Raw genomic sequence first — 24,780 nt, forward strand, 5'->3', positions numbered from 1 at the left:
GTGTTTTGTCATTGCCCTCTTCGGGGCAGTGTCTTTACAAGATGGGTGACCCCAGCCATTATCGATACTCTTCAGAAATTGTCTGTTTGGCATTAGTGGATGCATAACCAGGACTTATGAAATACACCAGCTTCTCATACGATCATCCACCATATGCTCCCATTTCTTCATCTGACCCTGACCGGGGGGCCTAACAGGTGCAATTCCTTGCCCAAAGGCTGGCAGAGGGAAGGAGCACCTTACACCTCCCTTGGTAGAGAAGTATCTCCATCCTAAAAGTTATAAATGGAATAACAATAACCAGGCTGCTGAAGGGCAAGGGAGAGTTAAACCAAACATTATGTCTCATTTGTTTTTAAACTGCGCTATCAACTAAAGAATTTGTGAGATTTCTAAAATTGTATTCATTAAGGTATTGCTTCCATTTGCTTAATGCAATTAAATCGGCACATTAATGTTGTCCACACAGCCGCTGAACAAAAGTGCAGCAAATGGAAAGATTTTGGGTTACAGGGTCAGACTGCATAAGCCAGAGCTGCAGGAGTACAACACCTCCTTCCTAGAGAGCACCGTCTACCTACTTGATAGTAACTACAGTATCCAGGTATCTGCCTACAATTCAGTGGGAGAATCTCCAAAAGCTCAGATTGTTATTTCATCGTCTAAAATGCAAGGTAACCCAAAATGCATGCTTTTAGCAAGAGAACTCCACTCATTATTGGTTAGGGTTTGAAGCAGCAGAATTGTACTGAAATAGATGCAAGAAGAAATCGCATTAAAATTAATGTTTAAATTAAATCTAGATATGGTATTGCTGGAAGAATTTATAACAGTAGCCGAAGGGTGTAGATGCAATAAAACAATTGGTTTATTCTAATATTTTGACTACAATAAGCAAAGAATATGCACAAGAATGCAGAGTAACACATACAGAATGTTGGAGGGTCTCTGCATGTCGGGCAGCATCTATAGAAATGGATGTACAGTTGATGTTTCAGGCTGAGTCACTTCATCAGGACTTTGCACAGAATTGCAGTCATTTTCCTGTTATTTCATAATTTTAATCAATAAATTTGTTTAGTCAAATAGTCTAAGGTTCACTAGAGAAATTGATAATGACCGTCTCATTATTTCTTTCTAAGATACCAGGAAAGTGGATGAAGGGAAGGCAATGGATGTTGTCTACATGAACTTCAGTAAGGCCTTTGACAAGGTCCCGCATGGGAGGTTAGTTAGGAAGATTCAGTCGCTAGGTGTACATGGTGAGGTAGTAAATTGGATTAGTCATTGGCTCAATGGGAGAAATCAGAGAGTGGTTGTGGATGATTGCTGCTCTGAGTGGAGGCCTGTGACTAGTGGTGTGCCACAGGGATCAGCACTGGGTCCATTGTTATTTGTCATCTATGTCAATGATCTGGATGATAATGTGGTAAATTGGATCTGCAAATTTGCTGATTATACAAAGTTTGGAGGTGTAGTGGACAGTGAGGAAGGTTTTCAATGCTTGCAGAAGGATTTGGACCAGCTGGAAAAATGGGCTGACAAATGGCAGATGGAGTTTAATACAGACAAGTGTGAGGTATTGCACTTTGGAAGGACAAACCAAGGTAGAACATACAAGGTAAATGGTAGGGCACTGAGGAGTGTAGTAGAACAGAGGGATCTGGGAATACAGATACAAAATTCCCTAAAAGTGGCATCACAGGTAGATAGGATCGTAAAGAGAGCTTTTGGTACATTGGCCTTTATAAATCAAAGTATTGAGTATAAGAGTTGGAATGTATGGTGAGGCTGTATAAGGTATGGGTGAGGCCGAATTTGGAGTATTGTGTGCAGTTTTGGTCACCTAATTACAGGAAGGATATTAATATGGTTGAAAGAGTGCAGAGGAGGTTTTCAAGGATGTTGCCGGGACTTGAGAAACTGAGTTACAGAGAAAGGTTGAATAAGTTAGGTCTTTATTCCCTGGAGCGTAGAAGAATGAGGGGTGATTTGATAGAGGTATATAAAATTATGGTGGGTATAGATAGAGTGAATGCAATCAGGCTTTTTCCACTGAGGCTGGGGGAGAAAAAAACCAGAGGACATGGGTTGAGGGTGAAAGGGGAAAAGTTTAAAGGGAACATTAGGGGGAGCTTCTTCACACAGAGAGTGGTGGGAGTGTGGAATGAGCTGCCAGATGAAGTGGTAAATGTGGGCTCACTATTAACATTTAAGGAAAACTTGGACAGGTACATGGATGAGAGGTGTATGGAGGGATACGGTTCGGGTGCAGGTCAGTGGAACTAGGCAGAAAAATGTTTTGGCACAGCCAAGAAGGGCCAAAAGACCTGTTTCTGTGCTGTAATGTTCTATGGTTCAATGATACTGAAATAAATTTGCTATCAGTGAGGGCACTTTATGAAATAAAAGGAAAAACATTCTTACTGTGACTTTTTCATTATTGCAGACAGGTCCTGTCATAGGACAGATAGCACAGAACAGGTTCTTCGCCCTCGATGGCATTCTGACTCCATGATCAATTTATCCCCATCTTCAGAGCCCGTAACTATCCCTTTGTCTCTCATTCATGTGCCTAAGAGTCTCTTAAACGTCCCTATTGTGTCAGCACCAGCACCCTCAGTAGTATATTCTTCACTTAACCACTCAGTGTTACCACTCTTCCCCTCTGCTATCCGAATGGACATTGAACCCATGAACAGAACCTCACTAGTTTTTTAAATCTATTTTGTACTACTTATTTAATTTAAATATTTAGTATATATTTACCGTAATTAACAGATTTTTCTATTACATATTGCATTGTACTGCTGCTGCAAAGTCAACAAATTTCACAACTTATACTGGTGATATTAATCCAGATTCTGATTCTGAAAAAAAAATGAACCTACTGTACCTCTGACAACTCCCTTAAACCTTCCTCCACTTACCTTAAAAGGATGTCTTCTAGTGTTAGCTATTCTTGCCCTCCTTGCCTCTCATAATCTTATCTACCTTTGTCGTCACATCTCATCCTCGTTCACTCCAAAAAGAAATCAGACTTTCCTGATGACGTCCTCAGGTATTGGGGATATCCGCTCTGGGAAAAAGATGCTGATTGCCTCTTATAATCTTATATATATTACGCATTAAATAATGTTACACGTTAGAAAGCGCTGGGCTTCAAATAGCATCACCCAGTGTTAGATGTGAGCTACAGTATGTTACAATGACATTGAAGTATTAAGGCTTTAGGTGATGTTTATTTTTAAAAACCATCACAAGTCTGAAAGAGTTGTAGCAGTATACATGCTGCACAGATAATAGTCGTAGAAAAGTACAGTACAGAAATAGGCCCTTTGGCCCATCTTGTCTGTGCTAAACCATCTGAACTGCCTACTCTCATCGACCTATTCCGGGGCCATAGCCCCCCCCATACACCTACCTTCCATGTACCTATCCAAACTTCTCTTAAAAGTTGAAATACAGCTTGCATGCACCACTTGTGCTGGTAACTCATTCCACACTCTCATAGCTCTCTGAGTGAAGAAGTTTCTCTTCAGGTTCCCCTTAAACCTTTATTCGTTCACCCTTAACCCATGACCTCTAGTTGTAGTCCCACTCAACCCCAATGGAAAAAGTCTGCTTGTATTTGCATCTTTCCTGTAATAGGTGACTAAATCTACACAAAATACTCCAAATTAATCCTCACCGATGTCTGAGACAACTTCAGCATAACATCCCATCTCCTGTACTCAGTACTTTGATTTATGAAGGCCAATGTGCCAAAAGCTTTCTTTATGACGCTAACTACCTTATGAACCTATGTTCCCGGATTCCTTTGTTCTACCACATTCCTCAGTGCCCTACCATTCACTGTGCAAAAACCTACCCTGATTGGTCCTACCAAAGTGCAACACTTTACACTTGTCTGCATTAAATTCCATCTACAATTTCTCAGCCATTTTCCCACCTGGTCCAGATGAGACAGAGACAAACTAAATACTTGGGAGTAAATAGATGTTCAGCAGATTTGTGGGATATGGCTTTTGGTTATCAAATTGATACCTGGTGCAACCTTTTAATTTCTGCTGAAGGAAATTATTTTCACAATCAAACCACAAGAAATAAAATCAGATTCCACAAAAACACACACAAAGTTGGAGTGTACCAAGCTGAGAAATTGTAGAGAAGGGGAGAAGAGAGAGAAAGCTAGCCAGCAGGATAATTGGCGCCACTTGCTGCAGAGAATTATGAAGGAGTACTTTTTGAGACGTGTGAAGGTTGGAGGAGCTGAGAAAATTAACAATAAAAAAAGACCAGATTCTTAGTTGAACTCTGGCGTGGAGAAGTCTAAGGAAGCAATCAGTATAACAACTTCCTCTGGATTGGAAGCCAATAATGAGAATAGATTCATAGATAGTCCATGCTGCACTGTTGGATTCTGCAGAAAACAGCAATGATCATTGAAATTAATACACAAAGCCAGTGCAACTATGACTTAATGGAACTAGATCCAGCTGGTACTCCTCTTCCTTCACCCATCCTCTTACTCTAGTTTCTTCCTTTCCAGTCCTGATGAAGGGTCAACTGTTTATTTCTTTCCAGAGTTGGTGCCCAACCTGCTGAGTTCCTCTATTTTGTATGTGTTACCCAGGATTTCCAGCATTTGAATAACCTCTTGTGTTTATATATGTATTAGTTTAATTCCCTTGTATTCTTTTACATACTAGTTGAGCTAATCTCAGAATCAGAATCAAGTTTATCACTGATGTGCATACATCATGAAATTTGTAGTTTTGAGGTAACAGTACAGTCAAAGAAGTAAAAAAAAGGAGTGATACAATAAAAAATGAATGAATAATGCAAGAAAGGACAGGTGAGGAATTTAATTATAATCGCACAGTACAATAGCAGGCCTTGATTTGCAAATCCATTCAAGTCAATGAAACCAAATTTCAGAAGCAGAGTTCAGTGCTCAAATGCTACTGTGACATTAGTAACAGTGACTGACAACAGATTTCTTCCTCAGATTCTCAACAAATTACAACAGTGAAAATGGTGATAATGTTTTATAAGAACTCTGAAGCACAGAGATAATACTGAGTTTCTGGGTAGAGCATGTTAAGCAACTTTAGTCTTTGGATACTTTATTTTAAGTACAATGTTAGAGTCAAGGAGAGGTTGAGGAGAAAATTTAGTAAAGCAACTGGAGCCGAGAGATTTGCACTATGACAAAAGATGCCATTATTTTATGGGTGGATATAGGGATATTTTGGACCTGTTACAACTTACGTGTTTTAAGAGAGGAACGCTGAAAAATTGTTTCCGCTCTATGTGAATCAGAAATAAAGGGAAGAACTAAAAGGAAAATCTAAAGGTGAAAAAGTGGGAAATTAGTTGTTCTTCAGTCAGGGGGGCTTCACCACAACTAGTTGTTGAGGGAATAAACAGAATACATCAAAAGGCAATTGGCTACATGTATGAAGATGGAAATAGAAGAGTATAGGAAAGTAATGTATGGGAAGCTACTATTTTACAGTTAACTCTGTTAAAAATGCAGTGAGCTAAACGAACATTTTCTACAATGTAATGTCCTTAAATTGATTCAGCTGCTTTCTAAATTTATCTGTTGAACTGTGAATAAATAGTTGCACTCCAGACTAGAGGAAGTTCATTTTGTAATAATATCCAGGCCTTGATGCATAATTTTCCAGAATAACAGTAACAGTAGGGCCCTGCGGAATATTGTTGTGTCACAAACACCGAAGTGCACAAGATCTCAGTTCACTGAATGTGGTGGCATAGATGGACAAGGTGTCTGTGTCAGCTTTAAAATAAAATCTGAGTCCACAATGAGGCTGTGTAGCGAGATATCCAAAGTTAATTGAAAGGGGAAAAGAAAGTTCTTTAAAAAGTCATGCCACATTTTCGGGCAAGTAATCGATGTCTTTCTCCGAACAGATTTGCCTTCTCTGCCCCATGTTCTTGCTTTTTCAAATGGAAATGACAGCCTTCTGATTCAGTGGGAGCCTCCCAGTATAGTGGCAACTGCTTATGTGGTCGAATGGTGTGTGGTGTCTCAGAAAATCCCCTGTAATATCAGTTGGCAAAGTACCCCTGGAAATGTTACTGAAGTCATCATACATGGTAAGCAATGCAACGTTAAAATCACATCTGTCACCAAATACTACCCTGAGGTTCATTTTCTTGCGTGTATTCACAGTAGAACAAAGAAATACAATAGGATCAATGAAAAACTACACTCAAACAAAGACGAACAACTAACATGCAAAAGAAGACAATCTGTGCAAATACAAAAGTAAACGTAAAAAGGAAAATAACTAAAACTGAGATCAATAATTGAGGAGACCTTGAAAGTGAGTCCATAGAACTCATTAAAATCCAGAGCTGCCTGACTGATCTGAAGGCAAGTCCTAATAGAGCAGCCAAGTTTGCTTCCAACCAGAGAGCTTGCACCAAGATATCCATAGTTAGTCAAATAGAACCATTAAAAGATATCTTGCATTCTTAGGGCAAAATAATCACTTTGCCATTCTTTGGACAAGTTTGCCATCACTGGGCTATGTTCTTCTGATAAAATGGGAGCCTTCTCGTAAAAAAAAACAGCTGGTTAAGTGCTCAAACAGTGTGTAGCATGACTGTCAGCATCATTGAAGTTCGGATAGGTAGATGGGACAGGGTGAAAACCAGGCTGACTTGGACCAAATTGGCCAAAGGGCCCATTTCTGTGCTGTCACGCTCTCTGACTCTATGTTTAGACCATAAGACATGGGAACAGTTTTAGTCCATCTGGCACAGTGAGTCTGCTCCGCCATTCAATCATGGCTGAAATGTTTTTCTCTCTCCTCCTCAACCCCAGTTCCCAGCCTTTTCTGTGTAACCTTTGATGCCGTGTCCAATCAAGAACATATCAATCTCTGCCTTAAATACACCCAATGACTTGGCCTCTACAGCTGCATGTGGCAACAAATTCTACAAATTCACCACCCTCTGACTAAAGAAATTTCTCCACATCTCTGTTTTGAAAGGGCGCCCCTCTATCCTGAGGCTGTGCCCTCTTGTCCTAGACTCCCCCATCATGGGAAACATCCTTTCCAGATCTACTCTGTCTAGGCCTTTCAACATTCAAAAGGTTTCACTGAGATCCCCCCTCCTGAATTGAGGCGAGTACAGACCCAGAGCTATCAAATATTTCTCGTATCATAATCCCTTAATGTTTGTGTCATATCTTGTAGGTAATGATAATAACATGAAAACGCAAGGAAAAAATTACCTTTAACCCACAAGATCTCACATACAACAGAGGTATTAAAGTGATGCAGGTGTCTGAGGTATTCAGCTGAAGGATGGTGGAGGCAGGTAACTCTCACAACATTAATGAAGTAACACAGAAATCCTTAGAAGCTATAACAAGGATATTATAGTGGACTATTTTCACAGTAAGCAGGCAAATTCAAAGTGGTTTGGTAAATAAAAAGGAACCAGCGGATGTCCGTAGAATTAACTTACAGGATGGACCTTGTCTTCTGACGCAACACACACAAAACACTGGAGGAGCACAGCAGGCAAGGCAGCATCTATAGAAAAGAATAAACAGTCAATGTTTCGGGCTGAGACCCCTCTTCAATACTGAAGGATGTCTTCTGACATCCACTTGTTATGTGTGTTCAAAGTGCAAAGTAAATTTATTTTCAAAGTGCATATATGTTATCATATATGCTATCAGAGTCAATGACAACCATCAAGCTCCCATCTGCACAGAGCTGACGGTAATCCTAATGTACTCTCACCATAATCCCATTAAGCTGCAACACTTCTCTGCCATTCAGTGTGATAATGGTCAATCTTTTATAACGGCACCAATTTCCTGACATCCCTCATATCTAAAAATCTTCAGATTTCTGAATCTGAATCAGAATTATGCTTATTATTACTGACATGAAATTTGTTTTGTGGCAGCAGCACCGTGTAATACATAAAAATTACTATAGTTTACAGTAAGAAATTTAAAAACCAATGATTTGTGCAAAAAGAGAGCAAAATGGTGAGATAGTGTTCATGGGCACTAATGGATTGCACTGCAGCATGGCTAGTGGATCTACTGCATTGCCCATCGCAGGTAAAGCCATTCACTGAGCACATCTACATGAAATGCTGTTGCAGGAAAGCAGCATCCATCATCAAGTACACCCACCACCCAGGACCTGCTCTCTTCTTGCTACAGCCACCAGGAGGAAGATACAAAAGCATTGGGACTACCATCAGACCTTGAACCAAAACTTCCAACAGACTCTTGAACCAAAACTTCTCTCAACTTCACTCATAATCAAGAGTTTTATTTGTTGTTCATACTAAACATCTGAATGGGGAAGAAACGTGATGTTAGTGACTTTGACTATGGAATGATTATGTGCCACAGAGGGTGTTTTGAGTATCTGAGAAACTGATTATCTCCTCAATTTTCACACACAACAGTCTCTAGCATTTACAGGGATTGGTGCAAAAAAAAATCCATTGTGTAGGAGTTCTGCAGGCAAAAATGCCTTGTTATATGAAAGGTCAGAAGAGAATGGCCTGACTGGTTCAAGCTAGCATGAAGGCAACAGTAGCTCAAAATAAACACACATTACAACAGTGTTGTGTAGAAGAGCATCTCTGAATGCACAGGAAGTCAAACCTTTGAAGTGGATGGACTACACCTACAGAAGAACACAGGCGTAAATCAGTGGCCACTTTTATTAGGTACAGGAAGTACCAGATAGAGTGGCCGCTGGGTGTATTGCCTTTCAGCACTGAAAGTTTAATGCTAACCCATATCCAGAAGTAAAGTTAGAATCATGACTACCTGGATATCATTTGATCCTGCAAGCAATGAATCCTCCAAATCTCTTGACTTCTATTTTATTTGTTGAGGGTCCGGATGCCAGCCAGTTAGAAAAACCATTTCAATTGATAGAAGAATAAATATGGATCATTGTACAGTGCCAAAGGTCTGTGTGATTGAATTTAGGTAAAGTTGAACACCATGTCAGAACTCTAACATTGCTATATTATATAGAACACAACTTGCACATAAGTGATTCTCAAAAATTGTTCACTGTTGCATTCTTAAGGTCCTGTAATAACTGACCTAGTAACACAATTAGCAAGCAGATTTCTAATTAAGTATGTTGATGATCAATCTGAATTTTTAAAAATAAACACAAAATAATTGGAAATATTTAGCAGGAACAAAATGTTGTTAAAGGATCTGATCCAACCTCATCATCATAATCATCATTATATGCCAAATCATATGAAGTGAGCGATCATGGTCTTGACCATGGTAAATTTTGGTAAAATTTACTTGGTAAATTTGATAAAAATTTTCTACAGAAGTGGTTTGCCATTGCCTTCTTCTGGACAGTGTCTTTACAAGACGAGTGACCCCAGCCATTATCAATACTCTTCAGAGATTGTCTGCCTAGTGTCAGTGGTCGCATAACCAGGACTTGTGATATGCATCAGCTGTTCATATGGCCATCCGCAACCTGCTCCGTGGCTTCACGTGACCCTGGTTGGGGGTGCTAAGCAGGTGCTACCCTTTGCCCAAAGGTGACCTGCATGCTATTGGAGAGAAGGAGCACATTTGAAATTTAAAATTTAAAATTTAAAATTCCTTTGGTAGAGATGTATCTCCACCATGCCACCCAGCTCTAACTTATCCTTTCTAAATATTCCTCTGACAGTAAAATACTATAATATGGTTAGATGAAAGGAGTTTTTTCTTGCTAGAGCAATTCTAAACTGGTGTGAATTTTCTTCTCCAGATAACATTAAGCCAATGCATCTCTACAACATTTTGGTTTACCCTATTTTTGATGACGTATCAGGGTTTCCAGCATCCACACAGGCTTACTCAAAGGAAGGTGGTAAGTACAATGAATAAAGCTTCCCATTCTGCTTTATAGCTTAAAAATTGTATCATTTCTAATTATAGGTATCCGATGGTTTGAAAGTTAATTTAGTTTGTGTATTTACAAAAACTTTTTCTGAGATTTCAGACATTTGCTCCTTACTTTGACAAAGATTTCAAACTCTGTGCATTGCATGTTTAGATCTCACTTGTCTAGGGTCTTAAGTAGACTCGTCGTTACTGCTGTTTGGTTGGGGAGCTCAAAGCATTGAGCTTCTAGCAGACAAACTATCTGACAATGCGGTACGGTAGTGTAGTGGGTAGCGCAGCACTTCACAGTACCCGTGACACGGGTTCAATTCCTGCCACTGCCTGTAAGGAGTTTATACGTTCTCCACATGACTGTGTGGGTTTCCTCCAGGTGCCCTGGTTTCCTCCCATGGTCCAAAAAGACGTACCAGTTGGTAGATTAATTGGTCATTGTAAATTATCCTGTCATTAGGCTAGGATTGAAATCAGAGGTTGCTGGGCATCATGGGTCAAAGGGCTAGAAGGGCTGTTCTGCACTGTATCTCCATAAATAAATAAATTTTATTGCTGTTCAATCCCAGCTGTCACGTGCTGTGGGATGCATTGTTTATGGAGAAAGTCACAGAGTAGCATAACACAAAAACAATCCCTTTAGCCCATCATGTCCAAGGCAACTTGCAATTACCCATCTATGCTATTCCACCTTGGCAATTCAAGCATTTGTTTAGCTATTTCATAATTGTTCTTGCAGTACATGCCTCCACCACCCACTCAGTGTGTTTCAGATTCCAACTTCCATCTGGGTGAGAGAACGTTTCCTCCATTCCCTTCTATCCTCTTCCCCATTAGCCTAAACCCATGCCCTCTAGTTTTTGATGTCTGTTAGTGGGATGAGGTTCCTACCATATATCTATGGCTTTCAAAATTCTGTCTGCCTTAATCAGTCCCTTCAAAGCCCTTTCTGCTCTCAGCAAAACAAACCCAACCTATATTATCTCTCCCTCCAAGTGACTCTTTCTATTCCAGGCAACGCCCTGGTGAATGTCCTCTGCATCCTCTCCATTGCAATCACAACCTGTAGTGTAATGATCAAACTTACTTAACAGTCCACCTGTGGCCTACCAAATGTTTTACAAAGCTGTATCTTGGCTTCTCTGCTCTTAGATTCTATGCCATGGCTAATGAATGCTATACACTACTTCACCAACTTGTCCACCTATATCAACACCTTCAGGAATCTAAGGTCCCTCTGTTCATCAGTGCTCCCATACATTTTATATGTCCTACCCTTGCTAGCCCTCCCAAAATGTATCACCTGACACTTAACAGGATTAAATTCCTTCTACCATTGCACACCTCATTTTAATTCACTAATTGTTATTTTTCTGTAATCTATCCTGACCACCAAAACACCACCAGTTTTGTATCACCTACATATTTACTAATCATATCCTCTGCATTCATATCCAAATCATTAATAAAAATGAAAGTATCAAGGTGTTTCAGCATCAATTGCTGCGATTATACCATTGGTCACAGGCTTTCAATCACAACATCTCCCCCTCCATGATAACCCTCTGCTTCCTATCACCAAGCCCAATTGGGATAAAATTTGCCAATTTCCCTTACTTTCTATCGACTTCAACCTTTTAGATATGTCTCCCATGTGGGACCTTCTTTAAGGCCTTTACTGAAGTCTATGTAACCTACACTGATTGCACTCTTCTCCTCATCAAATTTTGTTAAATCTATGAAAAATTCATTCAAATTGTTCAGGCATGATGTTCCTTAACAAAGTCTTATATAATCCAAGACCCTGAGCGACAATGTCCAGCAGACGATGGTGCAGTCTCCCAGCAGTGTACAAGTGCACACTATCCAGCCTGACATTCCACTGCTCAAACACAAGAGGGCAGCACCAGTGGGCAAGACCAGGCCCCAGCTGAGCTCAACCGTGTTGTAGTGCTACCGCGTCTCTCACCTGGTCTACAGCAGCAGGCAAGCCCAAGGCTAGAGGCCTAGTTTGCGCTACAACTGAAGATACACAATTCACATAGTTGACTGTCCCTCCACCAGCCAAGGGTAACAGGCCAACCGCAAATTGCATATCATTGTCCAACAGAGTCTCGTGATTGCAAGTGAAGTGTCCCAGACAATCTCCCACGATTATACTGCACCAACTCCAATGCTTCCAAGTAGCGGGCAGCAACATGGTCTGCAGTCAGGTCAGCGCCCCCGAACCCAAACAGGTTCCTCCAACACATCAGTAAGCTCCTCCGGTATCCTGACCAACCCCTTTGATATCTAGACTGGCTCCTCCGATATCCAGACCTCAGCCAACCCCTTCAACATGTCGGCCGACTCCACCACTGACACCAGTCCAGCTACTCCAATCAATGAACAGCCCACTGATGGAGTAGCACTGAAGTACCCGATGTTCTTGGAGTAGAATTGTCTTTGGATCGTAAAAAACAACTATACAAAGAAAAATGCACCTTTGGTTGGTCCCTGAGAGGCCTCTCCATTCACGCATACCGCCATCTTAATGGAAGGTCAAATCCAGTTACTCCAAATGTAGATTAATCCTGTTCTCATTAATTTATTTCCAAAGCTTCCCTATCACTGGTGGAAGGCTCACTGGTCTGTAATTACCTGGGTTATCCCTGCTATTCTTCCTGAATATTGTTGAAGAATTAAAAGTTTCTGTGCCCCCTGCAATTTCCTCCTTTGCTTCGCTTAGCATCCAGGACATGTTAAGACCTGGTGATTTAAGCTTGCCACGGTGCCTAGTATCTCTCTTTGTTAATAGTAAAATGTTCCAGAATTTCACAAAACCTCTCCTTGAATTCTCCGTATAAAATGTCTCCCTGAACTCTTTTTGTCCAAGCGCTATCACAAAGAAGGCACAATAGCACCTCTACTTTTTTAGAAGTTTGCATAGATTTGCCGTATCACCAAAATCTCTGCCAAACTGACATGAATACTCAGTGGACAATATCCTGACTGATGGTATGGAAACATCAAAACTCTGGAAAGGAAAACTCGACAGGAAGTGATGAATACCATCCAATCCATCACAGGCAAAGCTCTCCTCATTACTGAGCACATTTACATGGAGCGCTGACACAAGAAAGCAGAATCCTTCATTCAGGGCCCCCACCATTCACGCCATGCTCTCATCTCGCTATTATCATTAGGCAGGAAGCACTCAGGAGACTTAGATCCTACCCCATAAAGTTCTGGAACAGTTATAACCCTACAACCATCAGGCTCCTGAACCAGCAACGATAACTTAACTCACCACAACCCTGAACTGATTCCACAACCTAGGGACTCACTTTCAAGGACTCTGCAATTCATGTTCTCAGTTTTTATCTGGTATGTTGCTTGTTTATCAGTCTTTGTTAATGTACAGTTTTTAACATTTCCATTTTATTTCCTTATTTTATTGTGAATACCTGCAAAAATGCATCTCAAAATCATAAATATGTACTTTAATAATAAATTTTACTTTGACTTTCAATGCAGATGAGAAGTATTTACCTATAGTCTCTAGCTCCACACATAGATTGTCACTTTGGTCCCTAATGGACCCTACTTTTTCCCTGGTTTCCCTTAAGTGACTGTCAATTTAATAAAGTATTTGAAAACCCCAACATGGAAAAAGAAGGAAAATGAATACAAGGAAGGTGAGAAAATAATTTTTACAGAATCATGCTTTTTCACAGATTGGTATCATTATTATTACAGCTCCAAGCTGCGGTCCTGAAATTTGGTCTAAACAGATCTGGAAGACCAAAGTACATCTTGAATGGCATGAGCTTCCGATCGATGATCGGAATGGCTTCATCAGGAGTTATACAGTATTATATAAGAATGGGAATGGCAAGCTGAAATGTAAGTGAAACCACTTAAAGGTTAATTCTGTTATAAAATTAGCTGGTATAAATTAGTTAGCTCAGGTTGAGTACCCCTTATCTGAAATGCTTGAGGGCAGAAGTGTTGTAGGTCTCTGACTTTTTTAGATTTTGGGATCCAAAACGAGAAGGCTTAGGATTGCCATCATTTCCAACTCTGAATTTACATACTAGCGGTAAACAGTCTTTGTCTTACACTTGTCTGTCACACATATGTACTTAACAGTAAACATTATAACATACTGTTAATATAATGAAAATATAATGTGTGCAGTGTAACAAAAGCAGCATCGGGAGAGAATACCTGAATTAGCCGTTGAACAACAGCAAACAATGGCAGTTCAATCCTCATGGAGGGATCAGAAGAGAAGAGAGTGAGCAGTTTCAAGTTCCTGGGTGTCAAGATTTCTGAGGATCTAACCTGGTCCCAACATGTCGATGTAGTTATGAAGAAGGGTCGATGTAGTTATAAAGAAGGCAAGACGGCGGCCATGCTTCATTAGGAGTTTGAAGACATTTGGCATGTCAACAAATACACTCAAAAACTTCTATAGATGTACAGTGGAGAGCATTCTGACAGGTTGCATCACTGTCTGATATGGGGAGGGGGGGGGAGCTACTGCACAGGACAGAAAGAAGCTGCAGAAGGTTGTAAATCTAGTCAGCTCCATCTTGGGTACTAATCTACAAAGTACCCAGGACATCTTCAGGGAGCAATGTTTCAGAAAGGCAGTGACAATAATTAAGGACCTCCAGCACACAGAGTAAGCCCTTTTCTCACTGTTACCGTTAGGTAGAAGGTACACTATATGTATACTACATATGGAAAGCGGCTGGTGAGTGAGTGGGCCAGTGAAGGAGTGGAGATTTGAGGCTTTGACACGAGAGATTCTGGCAGTTTTGGCAGTTGGACTGTGCAATCAAGTCAGTCAAGATTTGAATAGCTCAGCAGAAAGCTGTTGATTAGACAATCAAGATTTGAATAGCTCAGACTCAGCAGAAAGCAGCTGATTGGGCAATCGAGGACAGGTGACCAAGCAGTTTGAAAAGCTCAAACAAATAAATAGAGGGTTATCTCAAGCAGAGCAGCCTGTGGAAAGTGGCCAGTGAAGGAGTGGAGATTTGAGGCTTTGATGAGAAGAGGCTGAGGACGAGCTTCACTCCAATTGAGGTAAGGCCAGGTAAGTTCCTTTCAAAGGAGAAAGTTTCAAAAGTTGAGGCAAGTATTGGGTAGGTCATGGCAGTTGAAATCGGCCCTGTGGCTTGTTCATCCTGCCGCATGTGGGAAATCAGGGGTACTTCCATTGTCCCTGACGACTATGTGTGCAGAAAGTGTGTCCAACTGCAGCTTCTGGCAGACCGCATTGAGCATTTGGAGCTGCGATTGGCTTCATACTGGAGCGTCCGTGATGCTGAGAAAGTCGTGAATAGCACGTTCAGTGAGTTGGCCACACCGCAGGTAAAGGCTACACAGGCAGAAAGGGAAGGGGTGGCCACTAGACAGCGTAGCAGTAGGCAGGTAGTGCAGGAGTCCCCTGAGGACATCTCCCTCCTAAACAGATATACTGTTTTGGATACTGTTGGGGGAGATGTCTCATCAGGGGAAGGCAGCAGCAGCTGAGTTCATTGCACCATGGGTGGCTCTGCGGCACAGGAGGGAAGGAAAAGGAGTGGGAGTGCTATAGTGATAGGGGATTCGATTGTAAGGGGAATAGATAGGCGTTTCTGCAGCCGCAAACGAGACTCCAGGATGGTATTTTGCCTCCCTGGTGCAAGGGTCAAGGATGTCTCTGAGCGGCTGCAGGTCATTCTGGAATGGGAGGGTGAACAGCCAGTGGTCATGATGCACATAGGTACCAATGATATAGGTAAAAAATGGGATGAGGTCCTACAAGGTGAATTTAGGGAGTTAGGAGATAAACTAAAAAGTAGGACCACAAAGGTAATAATCTCTGGATTGCTACCAGTGCCACATGCTGGTCAGAGTAGAAATAGGAGGATATTTCAGATGAATATGTGGCTTGAAAAATGGTGCAAGGGGGAGGGATTCAGGTTTCTGTGGCATTGCAACCAGTTCTGGGGGAGGTGGGACCAGTATGAACAGGACGGTCTGCATCTGGGCTGGACTGGAACCAATGTCCTAGGGGGAGCATTTGCCACTGCTGTTCAGGAGGCTTTAAACTAATGTGGCAGGGGGATGGGAACAAGTGCAGAGAGACAGAGGGGTGTAAAATGAGGGTAGAAGCAAAAAGTAGGAAGGTGAAGAGTAAAAGTGGCAGGCAGGCAAATCCAGGGCAAAAAGCAAAAAGAGCCACTTTTCAACATAATTGTACAAGGGCTAAGAGTGTTGTAAAAACAAGCCTGAAGGCTTTGTGTGTCAATGCGAGGAGCATTCGTAACAAGGTGGATGAATTGAATGTGCAGATGGTTATTAATGAATATGATATAGTTGGGATCACAGAGACATGGCTCCAGGGTGACCAAGGATGGGAGCTCATTCAGGGAACATCCAGGGATATTCAATATTCAGGAGGGATAGACAGGAATGAAAAGGAGGTGGGGTAGCATTGCTGGTTAGAGAGGAGATTAACGCAATAGAAAGGAAGGACATTAGCCTGGAGGATGTGAAATCAATATGGGTAGAGCTGCATTACACTAAGGGGCAGAAAACGCTGGTGGGAGTTGTGTACAGGCCACCTAACAGTAGTAGTCAGGTTGGGGATGGTATTAAACAGGAAATTAGAAATACATGCAATAAAGGAACAGTAGTTATAATGGGTGACTTCAATCTATATATAGATTGGGTGAACCAAATTGGTAAGGGTGCTGAGGAAGAGGATTTCTTGGAATGTATGCGGGATGGTTTTCTGTACTAACATGTCGAGGAACCAACTAGAGAGCAGGCCATTCTAGATTGGGTATTGAGCAATAAGGAAAGGTTAGTTAGCAATCTTGTCGTGCGAGGCCCCTTGGGTAAGAGTGACCATAATATGGTGGAATTCTTCATTAAGATGGAGAGTGACATAGTTAATTCAGAAACAAAGGTTCTGAACTTAAAGAAGGGTAACTTTGAAGGTATGAGATGTGAATTAGCTAAGATACACTGGCAAATGATTCTTAAAGGGTTGACGGTGGATATGCAATGGCAAGCATTTAAAGATCGCATGGATGAACTACAACAATTGTTCATCCCAGTTTGGCAAAAGAATAAACCAGGGATGGTAGTGCACCCATGGCTGACAAGGGAAATTAGGGATAGTATCAAGTCCAAAGAAGAAACATATAAATTAGCAAAAAAAAAATTGGCACACCTGAGGACTGGGAGAAATTCAGAAACCAGCAGAGGGGGACAAAGGGCTTAATTAGGAAAGGGAAAAAAGATTAAGAGAGAAAGCTGGCAGGGAACATAAAAACTGATTGTAAAAGCTTTTATAGATACGTGAAAAGAAAAAGATTGGTCAAGACAAATGTAGGTCCTTTACAGTCAGAAACAGGTGAATTGATCTTGGGGAACAAAGACATGGCAGACCAATTGAATAACTACTTTAGATCTGTCTTCACTAAGGAGGACATAAATAATCTTCCGGAAATAGTAAGGGACCGAGGGTCTAGTGAGATGGAGGAACTGAGGGAAATGCATGTTAGTAGGGAAGTGGTGTTAGGTAAATTGAAGGGATTAAAGGCAGATAAATCCCCAGGGCCTGATGGTCTGCATCCCAGAGTGCTTAAGGAAGTAGCCCAAGAAATAGTGGATGCATTAGTGATAATTTTTCAAAACTCTTTAGATTCTGGATTAATTCCTGAGGATTGGAGGGTGGCTAATGTAACCCCACTTTTTAAAAAAGGAGGGAGAGAGAAACCGGGGAATTATAGACCGGTTAGTCTGACATCGATGGTGGGGAAATTGCTACAGTCAGTTATCAAAGATATGATAGCAGCACATTTGGAAAGAGGTGAAATTATTGGACAAAGTCAGCATGGATTTGTGAAAGGAAAATCATGTCTGACGAATCTTATAGAATTTTTTGAAGATGTAACTGGTAGAGTGGATAGGGGAGAGCCAGTGGATGTGGTATATTTAGATTTTCAAAAGGCTTTTGACAAGGTCCCACACAGGAGATTAGTGTGCAAACTTAAAGCACCAGGTATTGGGGATATGGTATTGAGGTGGATAGAGAATTGGTTGGCAGACAGGAAGCAAAGAGTGGGAGTAAACGGGATCTTTTCAGAATGGCAGGCAGTAACTAGTGGGGTACCGCAAGGCTCAGTGCTGGGACCGCAGTTGTTTACAATATAAATGATTTAGACGAGGGAATTAAATGCAGCATCTCCAAGTTTGCGGATAACACGAAGCTGGGCAGCGGTGTTAGCTGTGAGGAAGATGCTAAGAGGATGTAGGGTGACTTGGATAGGTTAGGTGAGTGGGTAAATTCATGGCAGATGCAATTTAATGTGGGTAAATGTGAGGTTATCCACTTTGGTTGCAAGAACAGGAAAACAGATTATTATCTGAAAGGTGGCCAATTAGGAAAAGGGGAGATGCAACGAGACCTGGGTGTCATTGTACACCAGTCATTGAAGGTGGGCATGCAGGTACAGCAGGCGGTGAAAAAGGCAAATGGTATGTTGGCATTCATAGCAAAAGGATTTGAGTATAGGAGCAGGGAAGTTCTACTGCAGTTGTACAAGGCCTTGGTGAGACTGCACCTAGAATATTGTGTGCAGTTTTGGTCCCCTAATCTGAGGGAAGACATTCTTGCCATAGAGGGGGTACAGAGAAGGTTCACCAGGTTGATTCCTGGGATGGCAGGACTTTCATATGAAGAAAGACTGGATCGACTAGGCTTACACTCACTGGAATTTAGAAGATTGAGGGGGGATCTTATTGAAACGTATAACATTCTAAAGGGATTGGACAGGCGGGATGCAGGAAGATTGTTTCCAATGTTGGGGAAGTCCAGAACGAGGGGACACAGTTTAAGGATAAAGGGGAAGCCTTTTAGGACCGAGATGAGGAAAAACTTCTTCACACAGAGAGTGGTGAATCTGTGGAATTTTCTGCCACAGGAAACAGTTGAGGTCGGTTCATTGGCTATATTTAAGAGGAAGTTAGATATGGCCCTTGTGGCTAAAGGGATCAGGGGTTATGGAGAGAAAGCAGGTACAGGGTTCTGAGTTGGATGATCAGCCATGATCATACTGAATGGCGGTGCAGGCTCAAAGGGCCGAATGTCCTACTCCTGCGCCTATTTTCTATGTTTCTATGTTCAGACCTGACACTGATGAATCCATTCTTTCAATTCACTTCTCAGAACTGTCTGTGATGTGCAGAGACCCGTGCATTGCCTGGGAACCTTCCCAGCACCTTTGGAATTTTCCATTTGAAATGTCATGTCAACGCTAAAATTAATTTCAGATTTGGAGGTTTTCAAATTCAGAATTTCAGATAAGGGATGGTAGTAGTAGTCTCTTGAAGTCCGAGGAAGACGAATGTGTTGCGCAGTTAACGTCTGTGGTCACGCATATGACTTCTGAGGCTGAAGTCCGAAGCGCAGATACGGTTGCCGATGGGGCAAGGAGCACTGCCTGTTGGGGCAGGAGCAGACGCCTTCCTGTGTCTTTCTTGACTCGCCTTGAGGCACTGCATGCACCGGTTGGCTTGGAAGTTGTTTGCTGCCTTGGAGCATAGATTGCGCCACTTGGACCGATCAGCAGCAGTGTGTTCGAGATCGCCGGGCTGGAGTTTGGCCCACTTGAGGTTTGACTTGAGGTTGTCCTTGTACCTCTTCCTTGGGCGACCTTGGGCACGGCTGCTCTGCTCCAGTTCTCCATAGAACAACTGACGCGGCATTCTGGACTCATCCATGCGGATCACATGGCCGGACAAGGGATACTCACCCTTATTGACATTGGGAGCATTTTGTAGAAGTTTACTAGGATAATTCCTCCAATAAAATGATTCTGTAATGAGCAACTTTTAAGGAAGCTGGTCCCAATGGAATCTAGAGTTGATCTAAACAAAACACAGAACATTTTGTGTGAGTTTTGATAAAAATAGATTTTGCGAGGAAATATCTCAATATGGGGGCATGTATTCAAGGTCAAGATTAATTAAATTCTGTTCAGCGATGATGGTGGAGTGTTTCAGAGAGCAGGAGCTGAGGTCAAATCAGCCAAAATGTTTTTAAAATGTGGCACCAGCTTCAAAGTTCAAAGAAAATGTGTTATCAAAGTACTGTACATGTATGTCACCATATTCAACTTTGAGATTTGTTTTCTTGTGGGCATACTCAGTAAATCCATAGTAGAATAATAACAATAATAGAATCAATGAATCAATCGGTTCAAGTCCTGAGTGGCTTGAGGGCTGAATGGCCTTTACCTTTCCCATTTCTTTTGTTTCTGTGTCTCACCAGACACTGCCATTTTCTCCGCCTCCCACACATTCAAGTCTTGACAGGACTGAAAACCTGGTTGCGCTAGTGTCCTAGTTGAACTTCTGCCCACTCATTGAGCTTCTCTGCTTCTCAGCTGTTGTTGTCAATGGATCTGAGCACAACTGCGTCCTCAATGGCCTGTCACCAAGCACGGAGTATGACGTGAGCATTACGGCCTCTACAGACGCAGGCAATGCTACAGGCTCCAGTCTGGCCATTACAACCAAGACATTTGGTGAGAATTATAATATGGATATTGAGAACCATAATCTTACAAAGTTTAAAAGAAATGATTCACCCTGTTTAACACATAACACAAAAGAGCTTCAGCCTTTTTGAAATATATTACTGAAAGTTCTATCAATAACATTTCACAAGGAAATCTGCAGATGCTGGAAATTCAAGCAACACATGTAAAATGCTGGTGGAACGCAGCAGACCAGGCAGCATCTATAGCCTGAAACTTCGACTGTACTTCTTCCTATAGATGTTGCAGGCCCTGCTGCATTCCGTCAATAACATTTTCTGGTTGCAAAACTTCTATACGGCTTTAATTGAAGCAAAATATTTGTTTAATTTGGAAATAACCTAGAGTAAGGTGGGCATCTCAGTGAATAGACTGGACAAGATAAATAAATAGTATGATGAAGTGGATTGGCCCAAAATGTTACGTACACAGCGCTAGAAGAACTCAGCAGGTTGGGCAGCATCCATGAGAAAAGAGTAGCCAACGTTTCGGGCCGAAACCCTTCATCAGGAGACCCTTCCTGATCAATGCCATTTTGAACTTTATTCCTTTGTGTTGCATATGTGTGGACTTAAAGACGGCTTTAGACCATACTTATGTAGACATGGCTCCAACATGGAGACATCGCTGACAGCGCTTCTCCCTATAGATGCTGCCTGGCCTGCTGTGTTCCACCAGCATTTTGTGTGTGTTGTTTGAATTTCCAGCACCTGCAGATTTCCTCGTGTTTGATCTGAAGAATATCTTGTGTTTAAAATAAAGAATGTGTGTCGACTCTGGCTTTGATGTTTGAGTTGCAGTGGGAATAGTTAATTAAATGGACCGAGCATCCAGCAGACTGCGTGTCCACTGTAAGTGATTTGGAACTACTAACAATGAATGTCAAAGCTCAGAAGGTCAGGGAGGTGGAAGAACTTCACTTTCGATTAATACAAGAAATTCTGCAGATGCTAAAAATCCAAAGCAACGCAGGCAAAATGCTGGAGGAACTCCAGAGTTCTGGCAGCATCCACGGAAGTGAGTGAACAAACAGTAGACATCTTGGGCTGAGCCCCTTTTTAGGACCAGAAAGGAAGGGGGAGAACACCAGAAGAAGAAGGTGGGGAAGAGGAAGGAGGATAGCTGGACGGTGAAAGGTGAAGCCAGGAGAGTGGAAAAGGTAAAGGGCTGGAGAGGAAGGAATTGGATAGGAGAGGAGAGTGGACCATAAGAAAAGGGAAAGAAGGAGCCAAGGGGAGGTGATAGACAGGTAAAAGGTAAGAGAGGAGAGTCGAGAATAGAAGAAGAGGGCATGGGGAGGGAAAAACATTATCGGGAGGAGAAATCGATAATTGTGCCATCAGGTTGGAGGCTATCCAGTGGGAATATAAGGTGTTGCTCTGCTTTATCATGGCACAAGAGGAGACCGTGGACGGACATTTCAGAATGGGAATGGGAATTGCAAATAAAATGTTTACCACTGGGAAGTTCCGCTTTTGGCAGATGGAGCAGAGGTGCTCAATGAAGCGGTTCCCCCAATACAATGACAGGTCTCACCAATGTAGAGGAGGCTGCATTGGGAGCACTAGACACGTAGATGACCCCAGCGAGTTCGCAGGTGAAGAACTGTCTGGGGCCCTGATTGGAAGGGAAGTTGGTGGTGAATGGGCAGGTGCAGTTCTTGGGCCACTCTCAGGGATAAGTGCTGGGAGGAAGATTAGTGGGGAGGAATGAATGGACAAGGGAATCACGGAGGGTGCGATCCCTGCAGAAAGTGAAGAGTTGGGGGGAAGTAAAGATGTGTTTGGTAGGATCCCATTGGAGATGGAGATCCTTTTGTTTAGTGTTACTTTCTCCAGTGGTTCTACAGAGCTGCCACATGGTAAGATAGAAAGTGCTTCATCATCCAACAGCCTGAATTTACTTAAGCCGTTTAAAATCTCATCAATGTATCTGGGAAGTTTAAATTCAGTCAATTAAATAGATTTAACTTTTCATAAAAATAATACTGATAATAATGAGCATGGAACGACAGTTTGCTGCAGAATTCCACTTGGTGCACAAATGCCATTAAGAGAAGGAAATCTTTGATGTCACCACATGGAACTCGCTGAAGTGGGTTAAAAGCAGCTGGCAAAGGCAACAAATATTGGCTTTGCTAGTGATGCCTGTAACCCAGGAATGTGAAAAAAGGCCATATGTTTCTCACAACAGCACTATAAACATTGGGAGGGATGAGTCACCGAAACAAAATGTATTTGTGCCCTGCAAATTAGTAATCATGTTGTGTTGCCTGTACCACATCAGAGATCATGGAGGAGTCTACTTCTAAACTGTGGGAAGCTTTCACGTGTTAACATTTCGGCCAGCCACAGAGAATGCGGTTGCCTCCAGGGACAATGTAGCTGTGCCCTGAGACTCTACAGCAGATTTTTGTTAACACGTGCACCATTTTCAATCATCAGATGATGGAGAACTGGAGTTGTTCCTGATCTGTGTCTTCTCTTTCCTTCTGTTTACGACCCTGGCTTTAATGGGTGCCTGCATCTTCCAACGACACAGGTACGCTGCAGGAATGCCTTTTGACTTTTAACAATAATTGAGCTGGAGCCCAGACTGACATCAGAATGCAAGCAAACAGTGCTTGTGGTGTCACAACAACGCGTTATTCTTGGAGTAATAGAGCACTACAGCACAGTCCTTTGGCCCATCTAGTCTGTGCCAACCTGCTTTCCTGCCTTGTCCTATCTACCCTGACCATTGCCCTCCATGCCCCTCTCATTCATACACCTATCCAAACTTCTATTAGACGTTGCATTGAACCTGCTTCCGCTCCCACTGGCAGCTTGTTCCACACTCACACCACCCTCTAAGCGAAGGAGTTCCCCTTAAACATTTCACTTTTCATCCTAAACCTATGGTTCTAGTCTTAACCATACTCGGGGGGGGGGGGGGGGGGGAACCTGCATATATTTAACCTACCCCTGGCACTCATACCTCTATAAAATTGCCCCTTATTCTCCTGTCTACCAGCAAATAAAGACCTAACCTATTCAACCTTTCTCTGTAACTTAGTTCAAGTCCTGGCAACATCCTTGTGAATCTTCTCTGCACTCTTTCAAGCTTGCTGATGTCTTATCTGTAGAGAGGTGACTGCACACTTACAATGCACTCAAAATTCTGGAGGAAGACAGCAGGGAAAGGAATAAACAGTCGGTGTTCAGGCTGGGACCCTTCATCAGGACTGATTTTGTGTGTGGGTTTTCTGGATGTCCAGCACCAGCAGAACCTCTCGTATTTATGATTTACTTACTGTCCACGTTTATCTCTTGAACCCACAGAATTAGGAAACAGTTTTGGCCCAACGTTCCAGATCCTGCGAATAGCACCCTGGCTCACTGGATGCCCAAAAAGTTGTGGCAGGTAATCCTTCCCCAACGTTCATCCATCTGACGGAATGTTACACCGCGGGCACGGCCGACACTTCTTGTCCGTTCCTAATTGCCCTTGCAAAGGTGTTGATGACTTGGCACTGTGAAAAGCAGCGGGTCCCCTGGTGATTTTATTCCCACTGTGCTGTTGGATTGAGAGTTTCAGGATCCAGTAACAATAAAGGAATCATGATATATTTCCATGTCAGGAATAAGGTGAGATCTTTGGGGGAAGCATGCAGGTAGTGTTGCCCCTTGAATGTGAGGGGCTTTCCATCTTGGTGGTTGAAGATGTTCTTTGGGAGGCATTGTCCAAATAGTTTACTAATCGAGCAGGTTCTGATAGATCTCCCAAACTGTCACTCATCTTTGTTGATACAAGTGAGGCCACAATTCATCTGCACTTTTCCTTTTTAGAATAGTGTTAGATACTCGTATTGTGGCCATTGCAGAACATTGGAAAAACCAAAGGCAAGTTCAACGGCTGGTTTGCAAAACATCTCCATTCAGTCCACAGCTGTGACCTTGAGCTTCTCATTCACTTTGCCTCGCCTTTCCCACTCTAATCCCTTGGTCTTTGATCTCCTATACTGTTCCAAAAGAGGCCAACATTCTTCAGGGAGCAGCTCCTAATCATTTGTCGAGTCATTATGTAGTTTCGGCTCATTATTGAATTAATAAATTATAGATAACTAACCTTTCCCATTTAGGTCACCCATCTGAATCAATAGAGTGACAGGGTAGAGGTATGTCTTTACCAAAGGAAGTGTAAGGCACTCCTTCCCTCCACTAGCCTGCAGGACACCTTTGGGCAAGGTGTAGCACCTGCCTACACCCCCCC

General features: G+C 42.2%; 1 protein-coding gene across 1 annotated transcript in view; it reads left to right on the forward strand.

The window, feature by feature from the left end:
• The window catches only part of LOC132405784 (interleukin-6 receptor subunit beta-like), a 126,998-nt gene that overhangs the window by 100,063 nt on the left and 2,155 nt on the right, over positions 1 to 24,780 (forward strand). The window contains exons 10-16 of the mRNA XM_059990791.1: positions 470 to 674; positions 5,944 to 6,129; positions 9,813 to 9,914; positions 13,679 to 13,825; positions 20,377 to 20,517; positions 22,974 to 23,070; positions 23,850 to 23,931. Coding sequence (XP_059846774.1) covers positions 470 to 674; positions 5,944 to 6,129; positions 9,813 to 9,914; positions 13,679 to 13,825; positions 20,377 to 20,517; positions 22,974 to 23,070; positions 23,850 to 23,931 — 960 coding nt within the window. The remainder of the gene's footprint in view (positions 1 to 469; positions 675 to 5,943; positions 6,130 to 9,812; positions 9,915 to 13,678; positions 13,826 to 20,376; positions 20,518 to 22,973; positions 23,071 to 23,849; positions 23,932 to 24,780) is intronic.

The sequence above is a fragment of the Hypanus sabinus genome, chromosome 16 (genome assembly GCF_030144855.1).
Source record: "Hypanus sabinus isolate sHypSab1 chromosome 16, sHypSab1.hap1, whole genome shotgun sequence".
Classification (NCBI taxonomy): domain Eukaryota; kingdom Metazoa; phylum Chordata; class Chondrichthyes; order Myliobatiformes; family Dasyatidae; genus Hypanus; species Hypanus sabinus.